General features: G+C 39.3%; 1 protein-coding gene across 7 annotated transcripts in view; it reads left to right on the top strand.

The window, feature by feature from the left end:
* Nucleotides 1–25,004, top strand: part of KLHL20 (kelch like family member 20) — a 71,870-nt gene that overhangs the window by 1,072 nt on the left and 45,794 nt on the right. The window contains exons 2-3 of one of the 7 annotated variants that reach the window (XM_020902256.2): nucleotides 2,022–2,189; nucleotides 15,408–15,471. The exons of 1 other annotated variant lie outside the window; for it this stretch is intronic. In XM_020902256.2, coding sequence (XP_020757915.1) covers nucleotides 2,159–2,189; nucleotides 15,408–15,471 — 95 coding nt within the window. In that variant the 5' untranslated portion in view covers nucleotides 2,022–2,158. Of the gene's footprint in view, nucleotides 1–2,021; nucleotides 2,190–14,117; nucleotides 14,294–14,365; nucleotides 14,493–14,528; nucleotides 14,851–15,407; nucleotides 15,472–25,004 lie in introns of those variants that run through there. 5 more of the 7 variants (XM_070474063.1, XM_020902258.2, XM_070474064.1 and 2 more) reach the window with 5 other exon arrangements.

Below are 25,004 nucleotides of genomic sequence, written 5' to 3'. Positions count from 1 at the left end.
TTGGCTTGGTCCTGCGATCACTGATATAGCACATTTGCTTTACTAAACACTCATTTCCTACTGAAGTTGGTGGAAGAGCAAGACATGTTAGGTGTTTCACTTTTAATATGTTCCTTTTCGTAGTCCTTAGTTTCAGGAGAGTCTTTTAGTGTCTGGATGCAAGATGACTTATGACGCATGATTGTGCATGATTCTGTTTTTAATTACTCTCCATTGGGTGTATTTGTGTATTCCCAAATACAAGTGTTTCTTGAAAGTCTAAAACTGAATTAAATAACTAAAAACTAAATAGAGTGCTTAAAGATTATTTGTAGTACTCTGAAAGCCAGGAAGAATGGGAAGACGTTAAATAGGTCTGAGAATACTAGAAACAGAGGAGCCTTGTTCTCTTCTTAACTCCATGTCAGAAACAGCTGCATGATTCATTGGGGCAGACTAGGTTTGAAACTGGCCTTTGGAAAGAGATTCCTGCCTCTAGCATGGATCAGGTGCTGTAGATAGACTCCTGCCATCACTTCTAACTCCCATGCCCCTCACCGAAAGCTTAGGATGAGAGTATTGAAGAGAGAGCATTGGATCTGAAGGAGACAAATTAATGTACCAGAGGCATATCAGCAACAACCTGTGAGTGCTTAAAATGGGGGTCAAGGAATACAGTGAAGGCCTGTTGTACAGAAGACTTAAGGAACAGAGAAAATAAGCACTCTTCAAGCCCCCCTGAAATTAGGTCAGCTTCAAGAAATTATGGTAGAAAGCTTTCCAAATTGATTGAATTTAAATTTTTTCTACTCTAAGAGAATGGGTCCTTGGAGTAGAATTTAAATTATTTTAATTATTATATTTCTTGAATTCCATACTTTTGTACTAAGAATTACATTCTTTAAAAAATTTTTTTTATTTAAAAAAATTTTTGGCCATACCACATGACATATGGGATTCTAGTTCCCTGACAAGGGATTGAATCCACATTGCCTACATTGGAAGCTTGGAGATTAACCACTGGACTGCCAAGGAAGTTCCAGAGCTTTATTCTTTATACAATTTTATTTCTGTTAAAATAATAGGATAAGTTAACTAATTGAGAAAGTTACTCTAAGGTAACTCGATGTACTGCGTTGTTGCTTAGTTGTGTCCTACTCATTGCGACGCCATGGACTGTAGTCCGCCAGGCTCCTCTGTCCATGGGATTCTCCAGGCAGGAATACTGGAGTGGGTTGCCATGCCTTCCTCCAGGAGATCTTCCCAACCCATGGATCAAACCTGCATCTCCTGCATTGGTAGGCGGATTCTTTACCACAAAGCCACCAGGCAAGCCTCTTAATGTACTATATTAATATTTATATTTCTTTTACTGAAGTCCTGTCATGTGCTGAATACTGTACTAAGTGATTAATATAAATACTATCCAATCCTCAGAGCAACTCAATGAAGGTGGTATTTTATTCTTCAAACTGACTGAGCAAACTCAGCAAAGTTGAGTCACCTACCTAAGAACACACAGCTAGGAAAGGACTGAACCAGGATTTGAACCTGGGTCAGTCTGGGTTTAAATTACCACAGGGTTGCCACCAGTTAGCTGTAGACTAATGACGTGTTAGAGGATGCCTGTCCAAACTGATAAGTTAATTTTAAAATATCTTGAGCCATTATTTTGGCAGTAATTATGTAATATCAGTGCCACTCCTGGTGTACAACAAAAGGACTGTTTCTACATATAGCTAATCTCCACAGCTGAAATTTGAGGGAGGAGGTGCTGAACATCCATTGCTTGTGCGTGCCCATCCTTCCTATTCTGGTAACAGCACACAGTTTTCTAGTACAGAATCCCTTTCACATACTCTAAGCCTGTGTTGTTTGGGTGGGGCTGATCCCACTCCAGATCAAGTCCTGGCAGAGCAGTGTTTTCTTCACCCCTGGCCTCGGTGATTAGATCAGGAAAAAGCATGTAACACAGATCAGTGTAATCAAAGCTAGTCCTGAATTTTTGCCAGAGCAGTAAGTAAATAGGCATTTTTTTTCAGCAATATATGATGAAAGGAGGTCAGACTGAGTTGCCAGTACCGTCTTGCCACCATGTGGAGAGAGCTTGACAAAGCAACAGAAGACCCAAGAAGTGAATCCTGAGGGTGCCACTTGAGCTCTGGAGCTAGAATACCCAATGCCATTTTTCACCTTCCTTTTTCAATTGTGTAAGTCAATAAATTACTTTTTTATAATTAATCCAAAAACTATTGGATTTTTGTTACTTGTAACATCATTGCCCCATAATATGGAGGGGGCAGGAAGGGGAATATATAGGATGACTTTATTTTAGAAACATGCTATTCCTAGGAGTAAATACCTGAAATTTGGAATGGATAATATTTCAGTTATGTGTTTCACTTACAGATGAACAACTGTGCTTGATATTATAGGTTAGTTGATCAATGTTAACCTGGAGGCAGGTTTCTAGTAAAATGCCCTAATATTCTGTCACCCTCTTGATTTCATCATCTTTGAGTTAGTGACTTAAGTGTAAATATATAAGATATACTTACCAGATAACCAAAGGCTTGTAATAATGAATAATATGATAGAGGATGGCAGAGTGAAAATCCAAACTCAAAAGATAACTAGAAATTCAACAGGCAGAGGAGTGGGAAAAGGCAATCCAAAAGAAATGTAAATCTAGGGTGAAACAGATCACCAGCCCAGGTTGGATGCATGAGACAAGTGCTCGGACCTGGTGCACTGGGAAGACCCAGAGGGATCGGGTGGAGAGGAAGGTGGGAGGGGGGATCAGGATGGGGAATACATGTAAATCCATGGCTGATTCATGTCAATGTATGACAAAAACCACTACAATACTGTAAAGTAATTAGCCTCCAACTAATAAAAATAAATGAAAAAAAATTTAAAAAAAACAAAAGAAATGTAAAATTCACGGGTGCATAAAATAAACAGCAAAGTGCATTAGTGAAACCTAAGTGGGTTGAAACAGCAAGAGGGTATGTGTTTGGCAGAGAGATAAGAGATGTAGTTAGAGACATTGGAAGAGGTCAGACAGCAATGGAGAGAATGGTTTGGAGAGGACAAGATCGCAGACAGAGAGGAGCCTAAGCTGTTCCTGGGTTTCCACCTCTCATGACCAGGTGGCTTGTGGTTTCCTAAATAGGGATTTTGAAAAAGGACAGGGACAGAACCAGGATATTGAGTTCAGTCTTAAAAAAATAAAGGTAGATATATCAGTCTGCCTGATATCAGCAAACATATTATTTGAATCCAAAGCTTAGTAGACACGACTTAGTTGTTTTTTAGTCACTAAGTCATGTCTGACTCTTTTGTGACTCCCATGGACCGTAGCCCACCAAGCTCTTCTGTCCGTAAGATTTCCCAGGCAAGAATACTGGAGTGGGTCGCCTTTTCCTTCTCCAGGGGATCTCCCCAACCCAGCAACGGAACCCGCTTCTCCTGCGTTAGCAGGCAGATTCTTTACCACTGAGCCACCAGGCAAGCCCTAGTAGACAAGTGAAAAGTCACTCAGTCATGTCCAATTCTTTGTGACCCCATGGACTGTAGCCCACCAGGCTCCTCTGTCCATTGGGATTCTCCAGGCAAGAATACTGGAGTGGGTTGCCATGCCCTCCTTTAGGGGGTCTTCCTAACCCAGGGATTGAACCCAAATCTCCCTCCCACAGTGCAGGCAGATTCTCTACCATCTAAGCCAACAAGGAAGCCCCTGGTAGACAAGACTAGGATATAAATATAAATTTTGGAGTTACATATTTATAAATGTTATCAAAAACCTACAAAGACGATGAAGTCATCCAAGAAGAGTGAATTAAAGAACAGAAGGCTGAGGACAGAGCCCTGGAGAACAATTATTAATACATCTAAGAAGTAGGCAAAGTAAGATAGGGAAAGAACAATCAGAGAATGAACAAACCCTAGTGAGTGTGGCAACATAGAAGCCAAGGAAGTAATTTCAAAAGAAACTGAGAAAATAGCAGTGGAATTTTTCACTTAAAAGTACTTTTGTGAAGGGTAGTAAGTAAAATCAAGATTTCAGTGGACTGAGGAATGAAAGAGAGGTCAGAAAGTAGAACCTCTAAGTTAAAAAAAAAAAATCTTTTTTTAGGCTCTAAATGCAAAAAATACCCGTATTTTAAATGTAAGATAATTTTGGCATTTGTCAGATATAACATCAGGGTCATTGATTTAGCAACTATAATTGGAAATGAGGAAGTGGTAGCTGTAAATATACACTGTTCTTTTGAGAAGTTTGACTAAGATGTGGAGGGAGGAAATTGCTCAGAAGTTAAAGGAAGACAAGTATTAAGGGAGATGTCTTGGCAGAGAAAGGACCATAGAAACCTGAATGTAGGATGATAACAAGGAAGAGAAGATTAAGAAAGGAGATGACAGGCTTCCCTGGTGGTTTAGTGGTCAAGAATCCCCCTGTCAGTGTAGGAAACAGGGGTTCAATCCCTGGTCCAGGAAAATCCCACATGCTGCGGAGAATCTAAGCCCATGCGCCACAACTATTGAGCCTGTGTTCTAGAGTCTGGGAACCATAACTACTGATCCCTCAAGCCACAGCTCCTGAAGCCCATGTACCCGAGAGCCCATGCTCCAGAATAAGAGAAGCCACCACAATGAGAAGCCTGCCTACTGCAAATGGAGAGTAGCCCCTACTTGATGCAACTAGAGAAAATCCCATGCAGCAACAAAGACCCAGCACACAACCAAAAATGAGTAAATAAATAAAATGTTTTGAAAAGGAGATGACTGATAAAGTAAGATCCTGAAGGAAATTGGAGGGGAAAGGGTTAAGGTATAGATGGGAAGGTTGGCCTCAAACAGAAGGAACTTAGCTTGGTCCTCTAATTCTGAAGTGGAAAAGGTAGCAGTGATGTGGATACAGATAATTTTCCTGGACTGTGGAATTGTAAATTAAAGAAACCAAAAATCCACAACAGCAACCAAGCTTGATGGCTTTAAATTGAGTATCTTTAAAGTGAGAGAGGAAGGGACGAGTGAGGGGCTTGAAGATTTGGCAAAGCAAAGTTTTGAAATGTTGATGGTGTTGAAAAGGTGGTTGAGGTTGAAGACCATGAATTTCAGTGACCCCAACCTGCAGAGTCAAGTGATTTTCTCCTGTAATGCTCAGTCACCTAGCTTGATTTGAAGTGGGTGTGAAAGAAGGGTAAAGGTACGTGAGAATGAAAAGCTTTGCTGAGAAAATGAACAGTAAAGGATTAACCTCGTGTAAAGCAAAGTTGGCCCTTTCCCCCCAGCTTCTTGGAGATGACCTCCAAACCCTTGGTATGTCTTGCCTGTCTGTTTACCTAAGGACCTTGGACCATGCTACATAGTCTGTGCTAATAATGTGCTTTATGGCAGGGCCATGATCCATGCAGTATCAGCTCAGCCTCTGGAATCATCTCTAACATCCCCAGTGCAGTCAATAAGCCCAATTTTTTTATTGGCATCTCCTACCATCAGTCTGGGCTACAGTGGAGAGCCACTACTGAACTTATTAGTGATTCTGGGTACCCTTCTCTCTTGCACCTTCCTTATTACTTTCGTAAATGTTATCTCCTTTAGTCTATCCCATAGATATTATTGCCTGGTGGGTCTTCCAGGCTTATGTCCATTTTAGCATGCTCACTTCTTTAAACTTTAAATCCCTTGTTCTATTGTCTTGCATGGCAGTTCAAGCATCTTTACTTCATTTAGTATGAGTCATCATACTTTCCATATGTATGAAACCATTCTGACAGCATGTTTACCCCATCTCCTGAGATCCCTGCCAGGTTGTTAAATCCTGTATCCCAAGAGAGTTACTTCCAAATTATTAATTAAGCTCCCTTAGAAACTCTGTATTCTATCCATACTGATCCAGCACTCTCAGAATTCAGTCCCATGTGTACTCACCAAAACATCCTGAACTCCTAGGATATAGTCCCTTTTACTCCATCATCATGTATACCCTCCTGGATCCTGAACACCTTGAGGTATAGTCCCTTTGCTTCAATTTCAAGTCCATTACATCCCCAGTCAGGTTAGTTAGTGACTTAATTCTCTTGGCTCAAAGGGTTCATGGATCTTTGGGAATTAAATATTTCTAGGTACATGAACCCAGATATCCCCATTCCATATGTCAAGGTCCCACTTTTTCCTAATTGGCATACTGGGGACTTCCCTAGTGGTCTAGTCGTTGAGAGAGTCTGCTTTGCAATTCAGAGGATGAGGGTTCAATCCCTGTTCGGGGAACTAAGATCCCACTAAGATCCAACATGCTGTGGAGCAACTAAGCCTGCATGTCACAACTAGAGAGCCTGCTATTAAGACTCAGTGCCCACACCATCTTACCTATCTCCTGAGAAACCTGTATACGGATCAAGAAGCAACAGTTAGAATCCTGTATGGAACAACTGATTGCTTCAAGATTGAGAAAGGAGTACAACAGGGCTGTCTGCTATCACCCTGTTTGTTTAACCTATACGCTGAGACATCATGAAATGCTGGGCTGGATGAGTTACAAGCTAGAATCAAGATAGGCGGGAGAAACATCAACAACCTCAAGTATACAAATGATACCACTCTAATGGCAGAAAGTGACGAGGAACTAAAGAGCCTCTTGATGAGGGTGAAGGAGGAGAGTGAAAGAGTCTACTTAAAACTAAATATTAAAAAAAATCCAGCCCCATTACTTCATGGCAAATAGAAGGGAAAAAGGTGGAAGTTTCTTCAGATTTCCTTTTCCTGTGCTCTAAAATCACTATGCATTACAGGATTCACTATATGCCAATTGGTCATTCAGTTAAGCCCAATTGTTTTTCAATATCCAGGTATTTTTTCTCTTTTGATTAAATTTTGTTTAAAAATAGTTAAAGACATTTAAATAAGAAATCTTTAATTTTATTGAAATAAAAAATGTCATTTAATAATAATAAGTAATAAATTTTATTTAAGTAAACATATAGCTTCCTTAAATGAATTGTTAGTTATTAAAAACATTTAATAAATAAAAATGTAAAATTGAATACTTTCAGAGATATCTGGCTTCCATCCCTGATTTCTCTGTTCCTTCCTTTCCCCTCTAACCATTTTTATTATAAGTTTATCTTTCTATTAAAAAAAAATAAGTACATACAGTATTTACATCACACATATTTCTACACCCTTTTGAAGTCAAAGTTAGCATATTATAAACACTGTTCACTTAGGTTTTATTTCTTAACAATATATCCTAAAGATCGCACTGTGCAAGTATACAGAGATCGCCATTTCTTTTTTTAGCTGAATAATCCTATTATGTGGATATCCTATTGCTTATTCAATCAGTCCCCTATTGAGAAGCCTTGGGGTTGTTTCCATTCATTTGCTTCCAAAAAGAATCCTGCAGTTAATAAGCTGGTGCATAATTCTTTTTTCATTTTTGCAAGTATTTCCTTGGGATAGTGAGATTGCTGGGTCAGAGGGTAAATGCAAATGTTATTTTGCTAATCTTATCAAAACCCTGCCCAGAGAAGTTCAATCATTTTGCACACACACCAGCGATTAATGAGAATGCCTCCTTCCCCACAGTCATGCCAACAAAGCAGATTGTCCAGTTCTGGATTTTTGCCTACTGGTAGGTTTTTAGTGTAGCTATAATTTGCAATTTATCTTATTGTGAGCAAGACTGAATATATTTGCAAAAGTTTAAGGGTCATTTCTATTTCTGTGAACTGCCTGTCCATATGTTTGCCAGACTATCTGTATTATTTCTTCTTTCTCCATTTTTAGAACCATAGATGTAGTACATTATGAATCCTATATTGCAAATATGTTTTTCCTAATTGTCATTTTCTTAGTTCATTTGTAGTATTTTTTCCATGGAAATTTTTTTATGCAGTCAAATTTGTCAGTCTTTGGCCTCTAGATTTTTATTTATAGTTAGGGAAGTTTTCCTGCATATTTAATAAAAAAAAATCCATCCTTGTTTTCTTGTACTATTTTTAGACTTTCATTACTTGCATTTAAACTTCTGATACATCTGGTTGCTGTGGGGTAGAAAGACCCAACTCCTTTATTCACAACTTGTGACAACTCTGAAGGGCCATCCCTGCTTCTGAACTTCTGAAAGTGTCTTGATAGACCCTCATAGAGGTCTTTGTTGAGACTACAGTGGGGTCCAGCTCCTTATGCAGAATACACTCAATGTTACCTTTTTCCATAGTTGCATTGTATCATTTATGAAACATTCCATATATTCCTGACTGATGTGAGATAGCAGCTTTATCACATGCTAAATTTCCATGTGTTCTTTGGTTTACTTCTGGATTTTTCTACCCTGCTTTATTCATCTGTTCGTTCATACACCAAAATCAGTTTTAACTATAGAGGTTTTAGGACATGTTGTACTAATATCTGTTAGGGTGAGCCCTCCCCTTTCCTGCTTCCATTTTTAGTCAATTTCTGGATATTCTCATTTGTCTGTTCTTCCATATGAATGTTATAATCAACTCAGCTAACTCTGTCCAAACTCTGATATTGATGTACTTGGATTGCATTAAATTTATAAATGTATTTATGGAGCACCTTCATCTCTATGAAGCTGAGTCGTCTTCTCCAGTAACAAGAATGTTTTTCTCCTGCATTGCAGGTGGATTCTTTACCACTGAGTCACTGGGAAAACCTAGTATCTGAATAGAACTCATCTAAGAGAATTTACTCTTTTCCTCGGTAATATGTTCACAGCATGCTTAGAGGTATCCTTTTTGTTATTTAATCTCCCATTTCTTCACTTGTGGGAATAGCTCTAAATTCTGCCTGCATTTTTATGGACCTCAGTTACCTATTGCCTCCTAAGTTATTAATAATTAAAATTGTACCCAGTTGTGATTTTGTTGTTGTTCAGTTGCTAAGTTTTGTCCAATTCTTGGCGACCCTATAGACTGCAGCATGCCAGCCTTCCCTGTCCTTCACTATCTCCCAGAGTTTGCTCAAACTCATGTTCACTGAGTCGGTTATGTCATCCAACCATCTCATCCTCTGTCGTCCCCTTCTCCTCCTGCCCTTAATCTTTACCAGCATCGGGGTCTTTTCCAGTCAGTTGGCTCTTCACATCAGGTGGCCAAAGTATTGGAGCTTCAGCCTCGGAATCAGTCCTTCCAATGAATATGCAGGGGTGATTCCATTTATGATTGGTGTTACTTAAATGTTAGATTGTTTCTCTACCACAAAATAATCCCATTTTGTGAAATGACTTTGCTTTACCCTAGCTAATAACTTATTCATCATATGACTGGAGTGTTAGTAGGAGGCAGGAAACAGATCTGAATTTGAAACTAATTCAGGTCACTTTCTCCTTAAGGAAAGCAGTGGGACTCTGGAGGCAATCACATCACATGCCTTCACGTTTAAATGCAGAGGGTTCACACTATACTGAAGGTATACACCCAACTCAGAACCTCTGAATTAGGTGCTGACTAGTCCTATAGATTTTGATAGGCTTTAATTTTGAGTCTAAATTTATCCTGTGGATAACTGAGAATCTATATTATATTTTAAGCAAGGGTGAAATGTGATTATAGTTTTAAAGAGCATAATTAAATCATTTAAAGGAGGTTCAAACATTAACATATTCCCCATTCAAACAGTAACAATTTGCCTACAATTCATATACATATTTTAAAGATAGAAGCAATACCTAGTTGGGATCTAGTTCCCTGACCAGGGATCAGACTCAGGCCCCCTGCATTGGGAGAGCGGAGTCTTAGCCACTGGACCACCTGGGAAGTCCCTCCACATTTTCTTTATCCATTCATACATCAATGGACACAGGTTGTTTCCATATTTTGACTATTGTATATGATGCTGCAATGAACTTGAAAGTGTATATATCTTTTTAAGTTAGTGTTTTCATTTTCTTCAGGTAAATACTCAGAATTGCTGGATCATATGGTAGCTCTGTTTTTAATTTTTGAGGAACCTCTGTACTGTTTTCCATAATGGTTGCACTAGTTTACATCCCACCAACAGTACACAGTATTCCCTTTTCTCCACATTTTCACTGATATTTTGGCTGCTCTGGGTCTTGGATGCTGTGTGGGCTTTCCCTTAGCTGCAGAGAGAGGGGGCCACTCTCTAGTTGCAGTGTGTAGGTTCCTCTTTGCAGTAGCATCTCTTGTTGCAAAGGACAGGCTCTAGGGTGCTTGGGCTTCAGTGGTTGGGGCTCACGGGCTCACTGTTTTCAGCACACAGACTCAATAGTTGTGGTGCATGGACTCGTGGGATCATGGGTCACGTGGGACCCTTGTGGGATCATGCACCATGTGGATCAGGTATGGAACTGTCTCCTGCATTGGCTGGCAGATCCACTGCACCTTTGGGGAGCTGACCAACATTTGTTACTTCTTGTCTTTTTGATTACAGCCATTCTAAAAGGCATAAGGTGATATGTCATTGTGGTTTCGATTTGCATTTCCCTGGTCATTAGTGTGATGCTGAGCAAATTTTCATGTGCCTGTTGGCAGTCTGTATGTCTTTGGGGAAATGTGTATCCAGATCATCTGCCCATTTTTAAATTAGATTGCTTTTTGTTTGTTTTCTGCTGTTCAGTTGTGTGAGTTCTTTATGTATTTTGGATACTAACCCCTTATCAGATATATGTGTTGCAAATGTTTTCTCCCACTTGGTAGGTTGCCTTTTCACTTTGAGCACAAGCTTTTCCCACAATTCATAGTGGTAGATTTTTAAATTTTAAGATGAGGGGGAGTGGTGTTAGACTGACTTTATTTAAGTGAATACTTCATTACTTACCAGTTTAACACTAACTAGTTGCAGAATCTTAAGTCAGTCATTTAATTACCTGTATGCCTCAACATCCTCATCTGTAGAGTGGAGATAATCTGTCTCTCCTAGTGTTTTGTTTTTAAGGCCGTTTTTGTAGAATTTGTGGTGATTATCTAATACTTCTATAGCACCATGAATATTTTAATGTGTTTTTTTTTCCATTTTACAGAGGAGTTTATGTAAGTACAATTGGGTTGCTTACTCAAGATCCATGTTCATCACTGTTAAATCATAGATTTAAATTGAGGTTACCTAAAACCAACCACATACCAATTCTAAGATCCTAAAAATCCCTAGGATGTCCTGTTCCCCCCTCTCAAAATTCACTGCTTTCTGGCTTAGTCTTATTACTTTGCGCTCGAAGTCTACCTCAAATTCCCAGATGACAAGTAAAAACTGAGAGCATCTTAGTGTCTACATTTGGTTCCTTTATAGGTCATTCACACACTCTAGGCCTAATGATTAACTATGAAAGGCAGCTATTTTGTATTATAGCCACTAATTAATTGTATGATTCCTACAAAGAAAAAATATCTTTATTAAAGTCCCCAAATTTAAATAAAATCAGCCTTTATTTACCACCAATCATAGCAAGAACATTTCTAGAAATATTCTTCCATATTCTTTCCCACATATGATTGTCTCTGTAGTTAATAATGGAACATCCACATTTTCTCCTTCTAATTTTCAAGGTTTTGAATTTAGGATCAATTGTTAAACCTAAATTGAGCTGAAATATCTCCTCATATTTTCCCAGAGAATTTAAAATAAAACTAGAATTCCTTACAGTAGCCTAGAAGACAGTATATGATCTTGTTCTTGCCTATTTCTCTTTGTTGTTGTTGTTCAGTTGCCCAGTCATGTCCAGCTCTTTGCAACCCCATGAACTGCAGCACCCCAGGCCTCCCTGTTCCTCACCATCTCCCTGAGTTTGCCTAAGTTCATGTTCATTGCATCAGTGATGCCATCCAGCTATGTCATCCTCTGACACCCTCTTCTCCTTCTCCCCGTGATCTTTCCCAGCATCAGGGACTTTTCCAATGAGTCGTCTGTTCGCATCAGATGACCTATTTCTCTTACCTCATGTCTAATATTATTTCTAGTCAAACTGGGCTTTTCTATGTTCATTAAACAGGAAGAGCTCATTTATGCTTCAGGTCCTTTCCCTTTGCTGTTCTCTCTACTTGAAACACTCTTCTCCCAGCTTTCCACCTGGATGTTTCTCCCTCAGATTTCAGATTTCAACCTAACTCTTCAGAGAGTGCCTCCCTGACCATGTTATTTAAAGTAGTCTCAAAATACTCACTCTCCATACCATCAGCTGTTTGGCTCCTTCCTAGATAGCATTTGCCAGTGGTTGAAATTATTTTACTTAGTTGTTTACTTGATTATTGTCTATATCCTTTTACACACATTAGTATGCTTCTGGCTGCTAGTAATAGAAACCCCAATTTAAAAATATGATATTTATTATCTCATGTAACTACAATCCAGCAACAGGAATGTCTGTGGGCAAGGGAGAATGAGTATTTTAAAAATTACATTGAAAGACCCACATTCTTTCAGTCTCTCTGTTCTACCTCCCTTATTGTCTAGCTTCATTCTTCTCTGCCTTCCCTCATGGTTACAAAATGGTTGTGGTGTTTCCAAGTGTCTCATCCAGGCATAACAGTGGCCAAAGGGAAAAGATGCTATCTCTTCCTGTATCTCTTCTAAAATTGCTGGGGAATCTTGTCCCAAGACCCCATTAGATTTCTCCTGATTTCTTGTTAGTCTATATCGGTCATTTGTGTGGAGATGGTTTAGACCAATTACTCATAATGAAAAAGATGTTGGAAAATCAACTATCAAATGTTGTGGTCCATGCACAGGTTGGAAAAGAATTTCCAAACACAAGGCAAAATGAAAGGAGAATAGAGTTTATTAGAGTGGGGTAAGAGGGGGGCACTGCCAGTACCTTGGGCCAACTTCCTGAGAGTCAGGGAGAGCTAACTCTGAATGTTGGTCTTTGGTCTGTTTTTATAGTCAGGGGACAAGGAACAGGGTAGGGGTCTTGTGAGTCATTTGCTGATTGAACGAGGTATGTATACATTCCCCATACAGGCCTGGGAGAAGAGTAAGACAAATACCTTTCCTTACATGGGCTAAGAGGGGGACAGGCCATGCTACTCAAGAGGGCTCAAAAATTCCACAACAGTTAACAACATGGTGGGAAGGGTGATAAGGGTCTGGTTTTTTCTGTTTCTACATTCCAACACCTTTCTTGTTCATCTTGTTCTTTTGTCCTCGGGGCACCGCAATAACCACATGAATGAGCACTAGAACTTTAGGATGATGTCTATCTTGTTCACAACCATTTCCAAAGCCTAACATAGTACCTGACATGCAATAAGTGCTCAATTAGTGAGTCCATTTAAGGGAAGAGGAGAGAAAACTGACATTTGTTGAGTGCCTACTAAGTACCAGACACAGAACATGATCTTCATTATAATTTACCCATCTCAAAAATTGTGTAAGAAAGGGTATTGTTTCTCTTTTACCTGAAAGAAATTAATACTTAAGAGATTAAGAACCTTGACCAAGATCACCAATCTAGTGAGTCGCAGGGCTAGGATTTGAAACTATGGGTGTCTGGATCTAAAGACCATGCATCTCCCACTACAAGCTAGTTAACAAAAGGTATTCTTTCCCTTTCACAAACAACTGCAAAAATCTGTGTAGATTCCATTTTGAAGAACAGCTAAAGAAAATGTGGTTAAATTCATGCTTAGCCTGTAATAGTTACCAGGAAACCAGTAACAGCCTTTCACTAATATTACTGACATTGTATCTTATCTTCCACCCTATCACTTGTTGTTTTCTAAACATATAGTGAAAATTAGGTGGCTATGTGCTATGGGAAAATCAGGCAAGGGACAAATTAGAAAAAAAAAAATTATTTTCCTCCCTGATGCTAAAGTGAATTCAGAGCAGTGTTTGGTGAAGTGTTTGTTATAGAATACTAAGTGAAAGGGCAAGCTGACATAACCTTAAAATCCTGAATAAAACCCTCATGTCTCGAAAGCTAACCTGGGAAATCTGGAAAATCAGGTCTCTTTCTGATTTGTCTGAGGATCCTCAGCAGCTTGCACACAGGAGTGGCCTCATAGATATAATGTCAACCACATGTAGACATTTGTCAATCATTCAACCCACAATTAGGGAAAAAATTATGCCAACGGGGAGATGCACCGGCTACAAATAAATCACAATTCCTGGCTTTCTGTGACTCCTCCCATCTTTCTGTTGACTTCTGAGGAAAACAAAGGAGAAAGGAGAAGCCTTCAGTATTCAAATACTGCCAGTTCAGCAATGAACTCGCACATCCTCGGGATACAAGGAACTGGGTACAAGGACAGGCAGTCTTTGAGGGGATCCAAGCCCCCAACAAAGAGCGCAGCTACTTCCTGATCCGGGCCGGAACCTCTTGGTAAAGTATGTGGGTTCCAGAGGGAACAGTTTAGGAACAGGACCACTTCCTGCGGCTGAAGTGGGGCGAGGGGTGGGGAGGAAATAGCTGGAGGAGCGGCATCCTCCTTGCTCTAGCTGAGGCAGAGAAGGAGCCAGAGAGGAGGCGGCAGGCGGAGGAGGCAGAGGAGGCTAAGGCAGAGAAGAAAGTGTCGGAGCCGGTAGGTTAGCAGTCTTAGAGCAAAGGACAGTGGACAGCGCCCAGGACTCGCTTTGCAAATCTGTGGTCCCAAGTTGCGGGGCTGCCCATTGGGTAGGGGCCGTGCTTCGCCCGCCACCTGTCAGTGGGCACCGAGAAGGGGCTGTTAGGGCACTGGGGCTGGGCCTTGCGGGGCACCAGAAGGCGTTCAAGCGGGCTGTAGCCCTGCCCTGGAGCCACGGAAGGTGCTGGGCTGTTCTGCCTGAGGGCGTGAGGTTCCGCACCCTGGACAGCTTCCCTAGACAGAGGTTGGAATCTGGGGGGAAGAAAGTGGATACTGTGCGTCCCACCTAACCTGGGGACCAGCGAAATCTTGCCAGGTGGGTGGTGAACATCGTTTCGGGAAGACCTGGTAAAGAGAATGTTAGTATTGGAGCCATAGTTTCTCTGCCCTGTTCTGTCTGGGCTGTCGGAAACGGAGTTGTTTATTTTTAAAGGCAAGTACCTGCTCCTTCTATCGCTTAGGGACAAGTTACCAGCTTTCAGATCCGTTGTTAAGCCACAGTGTTCCCTACCCGATCCATCATGCTAGTATTGCTGTGGGTATCTGGTGAATACTCTGTAGGTAATCGTTGATAGTGCGGTTAAAGTTAAATGTCTCCGGAGTACTTTCTGAAGAGAGACAAGAGTAGCCTAGCAATTGGGACTGTTTGGCGCACTTTTCCTCACCTTTACGTATAATCGTTTTAGCATTCACAGTAAGGATGGTCATCTTAAAGGAACTAGGTAAGGGTTATGAGTGTGCATCTGCAAAAGGCCTGTCGTGTAATATAATAGTATATAAAATTCTTTTACTGAACGAAATCATTGTATAGAGATTGTTATTGGAAAGATCAGAAATAGTTTTTATTAAGTTACTGCTTTTCTGTTGTCTTAGGTTCGGCTTTAGAGTGTGGTGAAGGGTACTTTTCATGGTGCATGGAAGGAAAGCCAATGCGCAGGTAGGCATTTAGGAAGAAATCCTTCAGTTTCGCTAAGTGAAATTCACATAACAATCCAGGGTTTCATTTAAAAAAATTTTTAAAGCTTTTCAAATCTTACCAAATTCTGCTTGGAACGAATGATTCTTGTTCAAAAATAAGTCAAAAGTAATGTCAGAAATTAATAGTTTTTAAATAGAGTAAAATATAAACGTTAAATTTCTAAAGAGTGCTAGGAGGTTTATGTAGTTAACATTTCAACTTTCCTTTTTACATGGTAATTTTTTATGGTAATCATTAAATGTACTATAATACTATTTGAGTTGATTATGGTCTTCAATTCCCTATAGAATGTAGAGGTTTCTTTTGCCATATAAGACTAATGATTACTTATAATACACTGTATTGAATGTCTAATTATGGTTTTGGTTACTTTATTGATGTTCAGTGTACATTTGTTCTATTAATTAAAATAGCTGCATTGCAGGGAAGATTGTTTGAGGACTAAAAAAGGTAGGATGTAATAGCTTAGTCCATAGAAAAATAGAATATATGGGAAAATATAGACAATTATAGGCCTTCCTAACCCTAGAATTTAGTAATGCTTTTTCTCAGTCTGTTCTAACAATTAGGACTCAAATCCTTATTGAAAATCACCCCAGTTCTAGTCCTTCATTTTTAAAATTCATTCTACATTTATTTAGTTGTATTTAATCTTTTTTGTTTAACATCAAAGATAAATATATCTAGCAGACCCTTAGAAGAAACATGTTGTGATAGGAGTATGACTTAGAGCCGGGAGGACGAACTAGAAAATAAATACTTTTTCCAAATCTGTTGATGATTTATTGATTCTCCTTGACCTAGTCACCTTCGTTGTGTCACCTTTGCTAGAAGTCACCCCAGTTTATTTCTGTAATGTACCTGACCAGGATATTTGGAATTAATGAATGCTTGCAAGTGATTTGAGATCTTCAAATGTAAAGATGTTATGAATATAAAATGATAGTACACTTAATCTTATTTGTATCTTACTCTAAAGTAGAAATAATATTTGACTGCTAGTACATGAAGACATTTACAACATGTATATTAAATGCTTTGTCACTTCAGCTTCTGACATGGTTGCAAAAACCACTGATGGCTTCTCATCCTCAGCTGCCATAAATGTCATATGTAATTATTAAAATAGGAACTTTTTTTTTTTTTTGAAGAGAAGGCAGCGTGGGGATGTTTTTAGTTTGTCAGTAATTCCTATATAAAATATTTACTTAATCACTCATACCTGCTCTTTTTTCTGTCTTGCTTTATTATGTAATATTGCCAGTTGTTTAAAATCATGTTGGAGAATTCTGGTGCCATTAATTGTTAAGCTACTGTTCTTTTTTCATCACCATCACTTGGCCGGACCTGGCCTATCATTGCTCCCAGGTTTTACTTTTACGTGCTACCTGCATTAAGTTGTAGTTACAGTTCCCTACCCTTTCCTTATTGGACTGTCATTCTTGCTGCCAGCAACCCAGCAAGCAGTCTCTGGAAAGTAAGGTTGGGTTTATGCTTACCAGCTATGAAGCTTTGAATGAGAAATAACTGTTTATATGGAATACATGTTCATTCTCTCTGCTACAGTGGAAGCTCTTTGAGTCTCATGTGTCTTCTGTATCTTTGTATCCCTGGCACCTGGTGATCACTTGTTTGTATGACTGAATAACTCAAGTACCTACAGACTCTTTCCATAAGGGGGAAAAAATGAACAGGAAAAGACTGCAAAATCATTGTTAGGATATTCTGATGCTTAATCATAAAGTTTTACGAAACGAGTTAGCATTTTGTTAGCAAAGCTTCATTGCATTCACTTATTTAACTAGCTATTATGTGCAAATGCTACAGAATTTCAAGGATAAAATAGGATATTCAGTGAAACTTAAGTCTCCCAGTGCTGACTGAGCTCCCAATTTTCCTCTCCAGAGGAACCACTTGAAAGCAATTTCTTATGTATTCTTTCACAGTATTGTAATGCATATACAGGCATATATAGAATATCTCCTCTTTTTCAAAAACACTGATATTCACATATCATGCAGATTTTTCTCTATTTTTTTCTTTCACTTCACATATTATCTTGTTCAGTTCAATTCAGTTCAGTCACTCAGTCATGTCCGACTCTTTGTGACCCCATGAACTGCAACACGCCAAGCCTCCCTGTCCATCACCAACTCCCAGAATCCCCCTGAACCCATGTCCATTGAGTCGGTGATGCCATCCAACCATCTTATCTTCTGTCGTCCCCTTCTCCTCCTGCCCTCAATCTTTCCCAGCATCAGGGTCTTTTCAAATGAGTCAGCTCTTCACATCAGGTGGCCAAAGTATTGGAGTTTCAACTTCAACATCAGTCCTTCCAATGAACACCCAGGATTGATCTCATTTAGGATGGACTGGTTTGATCTCCTTGCAGACCAAGGGACTCTCAAGAGTCTTCTCCAACACCACAGTTCAAAAGCATCATTCTTCAGCGCTCAGCTTTCTTTATAGTCCCAACTCTCACATCCATACATGACTACTGGAAAAACCATAGCCTTGACTAGATGGACTTTTGTTGACAAAGTAATGTCTCTGCTTTTTAATATGCTGTCTAGGTTAGTCATAACTTTCCTTCTGAGGAGTATAATTTCATGGCTTCAGTCACCATCTGCAGTGATTTTGGAGCCCATAAAAATAAAGTCAGCCACTGTTTCCCCATCTATTTGCCATGAAGTGATGGGACCCGATGCCATGATCTTAGTTTTCTGAATGTTGAGCTTTAAGCCAGCTTTTTCACCCTCCTCTTTCACTTTCATCAAGAGGCTCTCTAGTTCTTCTTCACTTTCTCCCATAAGGATGGTGTCATCTGCATATCTGAGGTTATTGATATTTCTCCTGGCAATTTTGATTCCAACTTGTGCTTCCTCCAGCCCAGCATTTCTCATGATGCACTCTGCATATAAGTTAAATAAGCAGTAAATTATGACAAATATATTTAGACCCACCTGTTAAGGTACTGTTAACCAGTCCCTTCGAGAGACATTTAAGTTATTTTACGGTTTGCTGTTACAACCAGTTCTTCTATGAATATCCTTGTATATGGTTTTTGACCAATTGTGTAAGTATAAAATAAATTCTTAGATATAAAATTCCCCAAAGAGTATGTGCATTTTAAAACTTTGATTTAACAAATTCCCATCCTTATAGATTATACCTGTCTGCAGTCTCACCAACAGTGTGACTGGTTCCCAAGATATTATTTTTTAATCATTGGTATAATTTAGAGACACTAAAATACTTTGCAATGTAATTCTTCCATCTTAAATATAGGAAACTGGGCCAAATTTTAATATGAATTGGTTTATTCACTCATCAAACATTTATATCATACTTGTTCTATGTTTGTATACTGCATATATACAGGTAAAGTGATGGAAAGACATGTAAATAGATACTATAATGTGTCATGCAGGATTTTAATAGAGATGTACACCTCTGCTTTGTAGAGATGAAGAAAGCTTCACAGAGGTGGTGATATTTGAGCTGGATCTTCTAGAAAGGATAAGAATTTGTTTTAAAGTAAAGAATATACTTTAAAGCATAAGAATTAAAAAAAGGGAGACGGTAAAATATGCCATAAACAGAAGGAACAGCTGGGCTACCCAAAAAAACAAAAAGACCCCAAGATCTGAAAGTGTATGATATGTGTAGAATGGTAAGTATATCTGGAGTGTAGAGTATATGAGGGAGGAAGAAGGAAAAGGAAGGTAGGGGAAAAGAGCATGAAAAGTGAGGCTACAACCATTGGAAAGAGGCTGTACCCTTTAGGTATTTAAGAGCCAATGGATGTTATTATACAATTGAGATTTGTTCTTTAGGCTGATATTTAAGAAGACAGGATGTGGACTAGAAAGAGGGAAGAAAGGGTAGCAAAAAATATTAATTTAAAGGAGTTTGTGGGGAATTCTCTGGTGGTCCAGAAGTTAGGGCTCTGCACTTTCACTGCTAAGGGCCTGGGTTCAGTCCCTGCTTGGGGAACTAATCCTACAAGCTGTGCAGCAATGAAGAAAAAAACAAGCTGTGGTAGTTTAGATGAAAGCTAATGAGAGCCTGAAGTAGATCTATGGCAATAGGGATTGAGAGAGAGAAGAGTTTGGAATTGAGTTTGTTTAATAGTAAAATCAAAAGGTTTTGGTGAATATAGAGTGAGGAAAAGGTAATGATACAAGCAACTCCAAAGATCTCAGATTAGTGCTGCCATAATGAAATAAAAAATACAGGAAGAGAACAGGTTTCACTAAGCCAAGAATAGATTCTCCCTTACGTTCTTTAGATTATTTTTTTTTCTTCCATTTATTTTTATTTGTTGGAGGCTAATTACTTTACAGCATTGCAGTGGTTTTTGTCATACATTGAAATGAATTAGCCATGGATTTACATGTATTCCCCATCCCGGTCCCCCCTCCCACCTCCCTCTCCACCCCATCCCTCTGGGTCTTCCCAGTGCACCAGTCCTGAGCACTTGTCTCATGCATCCAACCTGGGCTGGTGATCTGTTTCACCCTAGGTAATATACATGTTTCGATGCTGTTCTCTTGAAACATCCCACCCTCGCCTTCTCCCAGAGTCCACAAGTCTGTTCTATACATCTGAGTCTCTTTTTCTGTTTTGCATATAGGGTTATCGTTACCATCTTTCTAAATTCCATATATATGTGTTAGTATACTGTAATGGTCTTTATCTTTCTGGCTTACTTCGCTCTGTACAATGGGTTCCAGTTTCACCCATCTCATTAGAACTGATTCAAATGAATTCTTTTTGATGGCTGAGTAATATTCCATGGTGTATATGTACCACAGCTTCCTCATCCATTCGTCTGCTGATGGGCATCTAGGTTGCTTCCATGACCTGGCTATTATAAACAGTGCTGCGATGAACATTGGGGTGCACGTGTCTCTTTCGGATCTGGTTTCCTCAGTGTGTATGCCTAGAAGTGGTATTGCTGGGTCATATGGCAGATCTATTTCCAGCTTTTTAAGGAATCTCCACACTGTTTTCCATAGTGGCTGTACTAATTTGCATTCCCACCAACAGTGTAAGAGGGTTCCCTTTTCTCCACACCCTCTCCAGCATTTATTGCTTGTAGACTTTTGGATAGCAGCCATCCTGACTGGTGTATAATGGTACCTCCTTGTGGTTTTGATTTGCATTTCTCTGATAATGAGTGATGTTGAGCATCTTCTCATGTGTTTTTTTGCCATCCGTATGTCTTCCTTGGAGAAATGTCTGTTTAGTTCCCTGGCCCATCTTTTGATTGGGTCATTTATTTTTCTAGAGTTGAGCTGGAGGAGTTGCTTGTATATTTTTGAGATTAATCCCTTACGTTCTTTAGATTATTATGTCTAGGAAACAGCCAGGCAGAGATAGCTAGCATATAATTGGAATATTGGTCTATAGCAGAAGAATGGTTTGAAAATTGTGAGTCATCAGTATGCAGAAGATTCTTGAAGTTGTATGTTTGAATGAGAGTAGAACAGAAAAGGAGGATACCAAAAACAGAATCCTAGGGAGTACCAGGGGTGTTTCAGGTGGGGCCTAAGACGAAAACCCAGTGAAGGTTCATAAGTGGGTAAGAAGCTTTAGATTCTTTGGGTCTTACTTTATTTAATTGTATCTAGAGTTTTTATTGACAGTGTTCACTCATGGTGAAGATCAGATGAGCTCCTTGAGTTCAACATCAAAAGGCAAATCCCATTAAGATCTCTTGTCTTTAGAATTTCCGATTTATTCTAGTCAGTCTAAAATGTATGCTTCAAAATAAATTATAAGATATACCAGCTTGATTTGGCTCTTCCTTGGTGTGGCATGCACTGTAGGTTGGCTTGCTCAACACATCTCCCTTTCTTCCTTCTACTATTTAGACACAAGAAAAATAAATGTTATACTTTATATCTTTAATATTATTTTCATTTGAGGATGGCTTATGTAACACAGTATGGGACTTCTCTGGTGGCTCACTGATAAAGTAACCACCCGCCAATGCAGAAGACAGAGGTTCGATCCCTGGATTGGGAAGATCCCCTGGAGAAGGAAATTCCAACCCATTTCAGTATTCTTGCCTGGAAAATCACATGGACAGAAGAACCTGGCAGGCTATAGTCCCTGGGGTCACAAAAGAGTCCAACATGACTTAGTGACTAAATAAGAACAACATGTAACACAGTGCTGCCAGTGAGATGTCAGTGGAAGAGGTATCCTAGGAAGATTTGTTTTTCTGACATAAAGGGAGAAACCAGCTTGTTTGCATGACCAATTGCCCTTCCTCCATCTTTCCTTGATTGCTGGGCCAACCCCTAGTGCTGACCCTTGTTTCATCCAGTAAACAGTGATGAGATGTCTTAGAATTGAAGTACTCATGACCTATTTTCAGATTAAGGAATTAACAGCCTGGCTTTCTGGTATGGGATCAGGTCTGGAATATAGTGCCTAGTGGATGCTTTTCTAATAAGCAGCACTGGAGCCTTGAGATGTTATTTCTGTTTTAAGGATTTGTATGCACACATCTCTAGCTCTCCCTATCCAGGTGTGCTTAGGACTTTAAATGAAGGTCACCTCAGCTGAATCTTTTAAGAGCAGGCAGCGTTAGTCACTCAGTTGAGTCCAACTGTTTGCGACCCCATTGACTGTAGCCCACCAGGCTCCTCTGTCCATAGAATTCTCCAGGCAAGAATACTGGAGTGGGTTGCCATTCCCTTCTCCAGGGGATCTTCCTGATCCAGGGATTGAACCCAGGTCTCTTGCATTGCAAGCAAATTTTTTACCATTTGAGTTACTGGGGAAGTCCCAAGAGAGGTAGTCTGTGTCCAAATTAAGACAAATTTTTGAAGTATAAAAGGAGAGATGCTTGTTTAGTAGATAGGGAGCACAATTCCAAGCTAAAGAAAGAGTCTGCAGGTCTTTGGACTAAGATAAAACTTGATTATAAATGCCCTGGAAGATTGTTTTTTAAAACATTTTATTGTGCTTGATTTCAGATTATCATAGCCGCTTATAGAAAATGACTCTTTCTTCAATTAAGACTTACTTTTGAAGTAGATCTGAGGAAGAAGTGCCATGATAGCTTTGCAATTTAAGTTGACTAACACATTTTGGGTATGCGGAAAGGCTTTTTTTGAATATACTTTTTGGTTAGTCGCTTACCCAACTCTGTGGCCCTATGGACTCTATAGCCCACCAGACCTCTCTGCCTATTGAATTTTCCAGGGAAGAATGCTGGAGCTGGTTGCCATTTCCTCCCTTCTCCAGGTGATCGTCCCTCCCAGGGATTGAACCTATGTCTCTTATGTATCCTGCATTGGCAGGCAGATTCATTACCACTAGTGCTACCTGGGAAGTGGTATAGAGAGGTACTAAAACTGTAATATTCCTTTAGTAAAAATGAAGAATATTTAAAATATTTTGTTCTTTGGTTTATGTTTTCTACATGCACATTACTTGATTCTTCTATCATTTAATGATAGAAGATTTTTATATTTAAGAAGATTTTATATATGATATATATTTTATATATATATATAGATGATTTTATATATGATTTTTATATTCATGGGAATGACCCATACATTTACCTAGCCCATATTTCCTTAACCTCCTAAAAATTCTTGGGAATTTCACCTTCACTCACTTTAAAAATTCATTCCTACTCACACTCAGAAAGCCTCTCTCTGAAATCGTTAAGTCCTAATAACTTGTTTTCTGACTGTAACCTCTTGAATGCTCACTCCATCTGTTCTTTGACCTAGTCATAATCAACATGGCTTTTGTCTCTTATATTTTTACACAGTTTACTCCTACAACCACTTGAACCATTTTCTGGCTGCTACTCACTCAACTCTTGAGTATGTCCATGGCATTTCTCAATTCTAGATTAATGCAGGCATTTATATTCTCTAATTTGGGCTGTAGATTGTTGCTGGATAAAACCAGCCATAGGGAAGTCATGCTACTGTAGTCAGAGTCTTTAATATCATTGAGCCAACAGTGTTATCCAAAATCAATGCTTACTCATTCCCCACAGTAGCTATTTCACATCCTCACACATTCTTCTCATGACCCTCTTAGCAGTCCTTTCAGTAGCAGTAAGTGATCTGTTCCCTCAACTCCTACTTCACTAAAAAAATAGAGGCCATCAGGTATGAACTTCCTCCAACTTCTGACACCTCCTTACCCAAATATATCTATCCGTTTCCACACTATATTTCCTCCCACTCCTTTCCCTGATCTCTTATGGGGAGCCCTTCTTCCTTTTATCTATGATCCATCCTTCTGTATTTCTTTATATTCCACTGTTCAAGAATTTTGCTCCATCATTTATTCTCTCCCTCTTTACATATATTTTAAAACTTCTCCCTCCTTCTGCTTCATTGCATCAATATATAATCATTTTCCTGCTATTACTCTAAGTAGACGTAGAACTTTATGTCTCTTTTCATAGCTAAGCTGCTTTCTAGAAATACTGCATACTCATTGTTGCTTCCTTTGCCTTCATTGAACACTGCCATCGAATACATCAAGATGTTTACTGAAAATTTAGGAATAATGAGAGAAGCCACAAAAGTTCTTAGCCATTCAACATTTTTTCACTGGCTGTTTCTGGCCTTAAATCACAACCTGCCACTATTTTTAACCAGTCTTCATTTCTTTTGCTTTCTGTTTTTTAAATTAATTTATTTATTTTAATTGGGGGCTAATTACTTTACAATATTGTAGTGGTTTTGCCATACATTGACATGAATCAGCCATGGGTGTACACGTGTCCCCCATCCTGAAACCCCTCCCACCTCCCTCCCCATCCCATCCCTCAGGGTCATCCCAGTGCCCCAGCCCTGAGCACCCTGTGTCATGTATCAAACCTGGACTAGCGATCTGTTTCACATAAGATAATATACATGTTTCAACACTATTCTCTCAAATCATCCCACCCTTGCCTTCTCCCACAGAGTCCAAAAGTCTGTTCTTTATATCTGTGTCTCTTTTGCTGTCTTGCATATAGGGTCATCATTACCATCTTTCTAAATTCCATATATATGCATTAATATACTGTATTGGTGTTTTTCTTTCTGACATACTTCACTCTGTATAATAGGCTCCAGTTTCATCCACCTCATTAGAACTGATTCAAATGCATTCTTTTTAATAGCTGAGTAATTGTGTATATTGTACCACAGCTTTCTTATCCATTCGTCTGCCAATGGACATCTAGGTTTCTTCCATGTCCTGGCCATTGTAAACAGTGCTGCGATGAACATTGGGGTACATGTGTTTCATTCTGGTTTCCTCAGTGTGTATGCCCAGCAGTGGGATTGCTGGGTCATATGGCAGTTCTTTCTGTTTTAATTCTCTCTTTCTCCCCCTAAAACTTTCTCCCTTTGAAATTACCGTTACTTTATTATACGGAGTAGTTTGGGTCTCTTTGTTCCAATCTTGATTCCTATAGTGCTGTGTGCTCAGTCGCTTCAGTCATGTCTGACTGT

This window comes from Odocoileus virginianus, chromosome 11 (assembly GCF_023699985.2).
Source record: "Odocoileus virginianus isolate 20LAN1187 ecotype Illinois chromosome 11, Ovbor_1.2, whole genome shotgun sequence".
NCBI classification, from domain to species: domain Eukaryota; kingdom Metazoa; phylum Chordata; class Mammalia; order Artiodactyla; family Cervidae; genus Odocoileus; species Odocoileus virginianus.
Note: the sequence above shows the minus strand (reverse complement) of the source record. Positions and strands in the feature narration are given on the sequence as shown.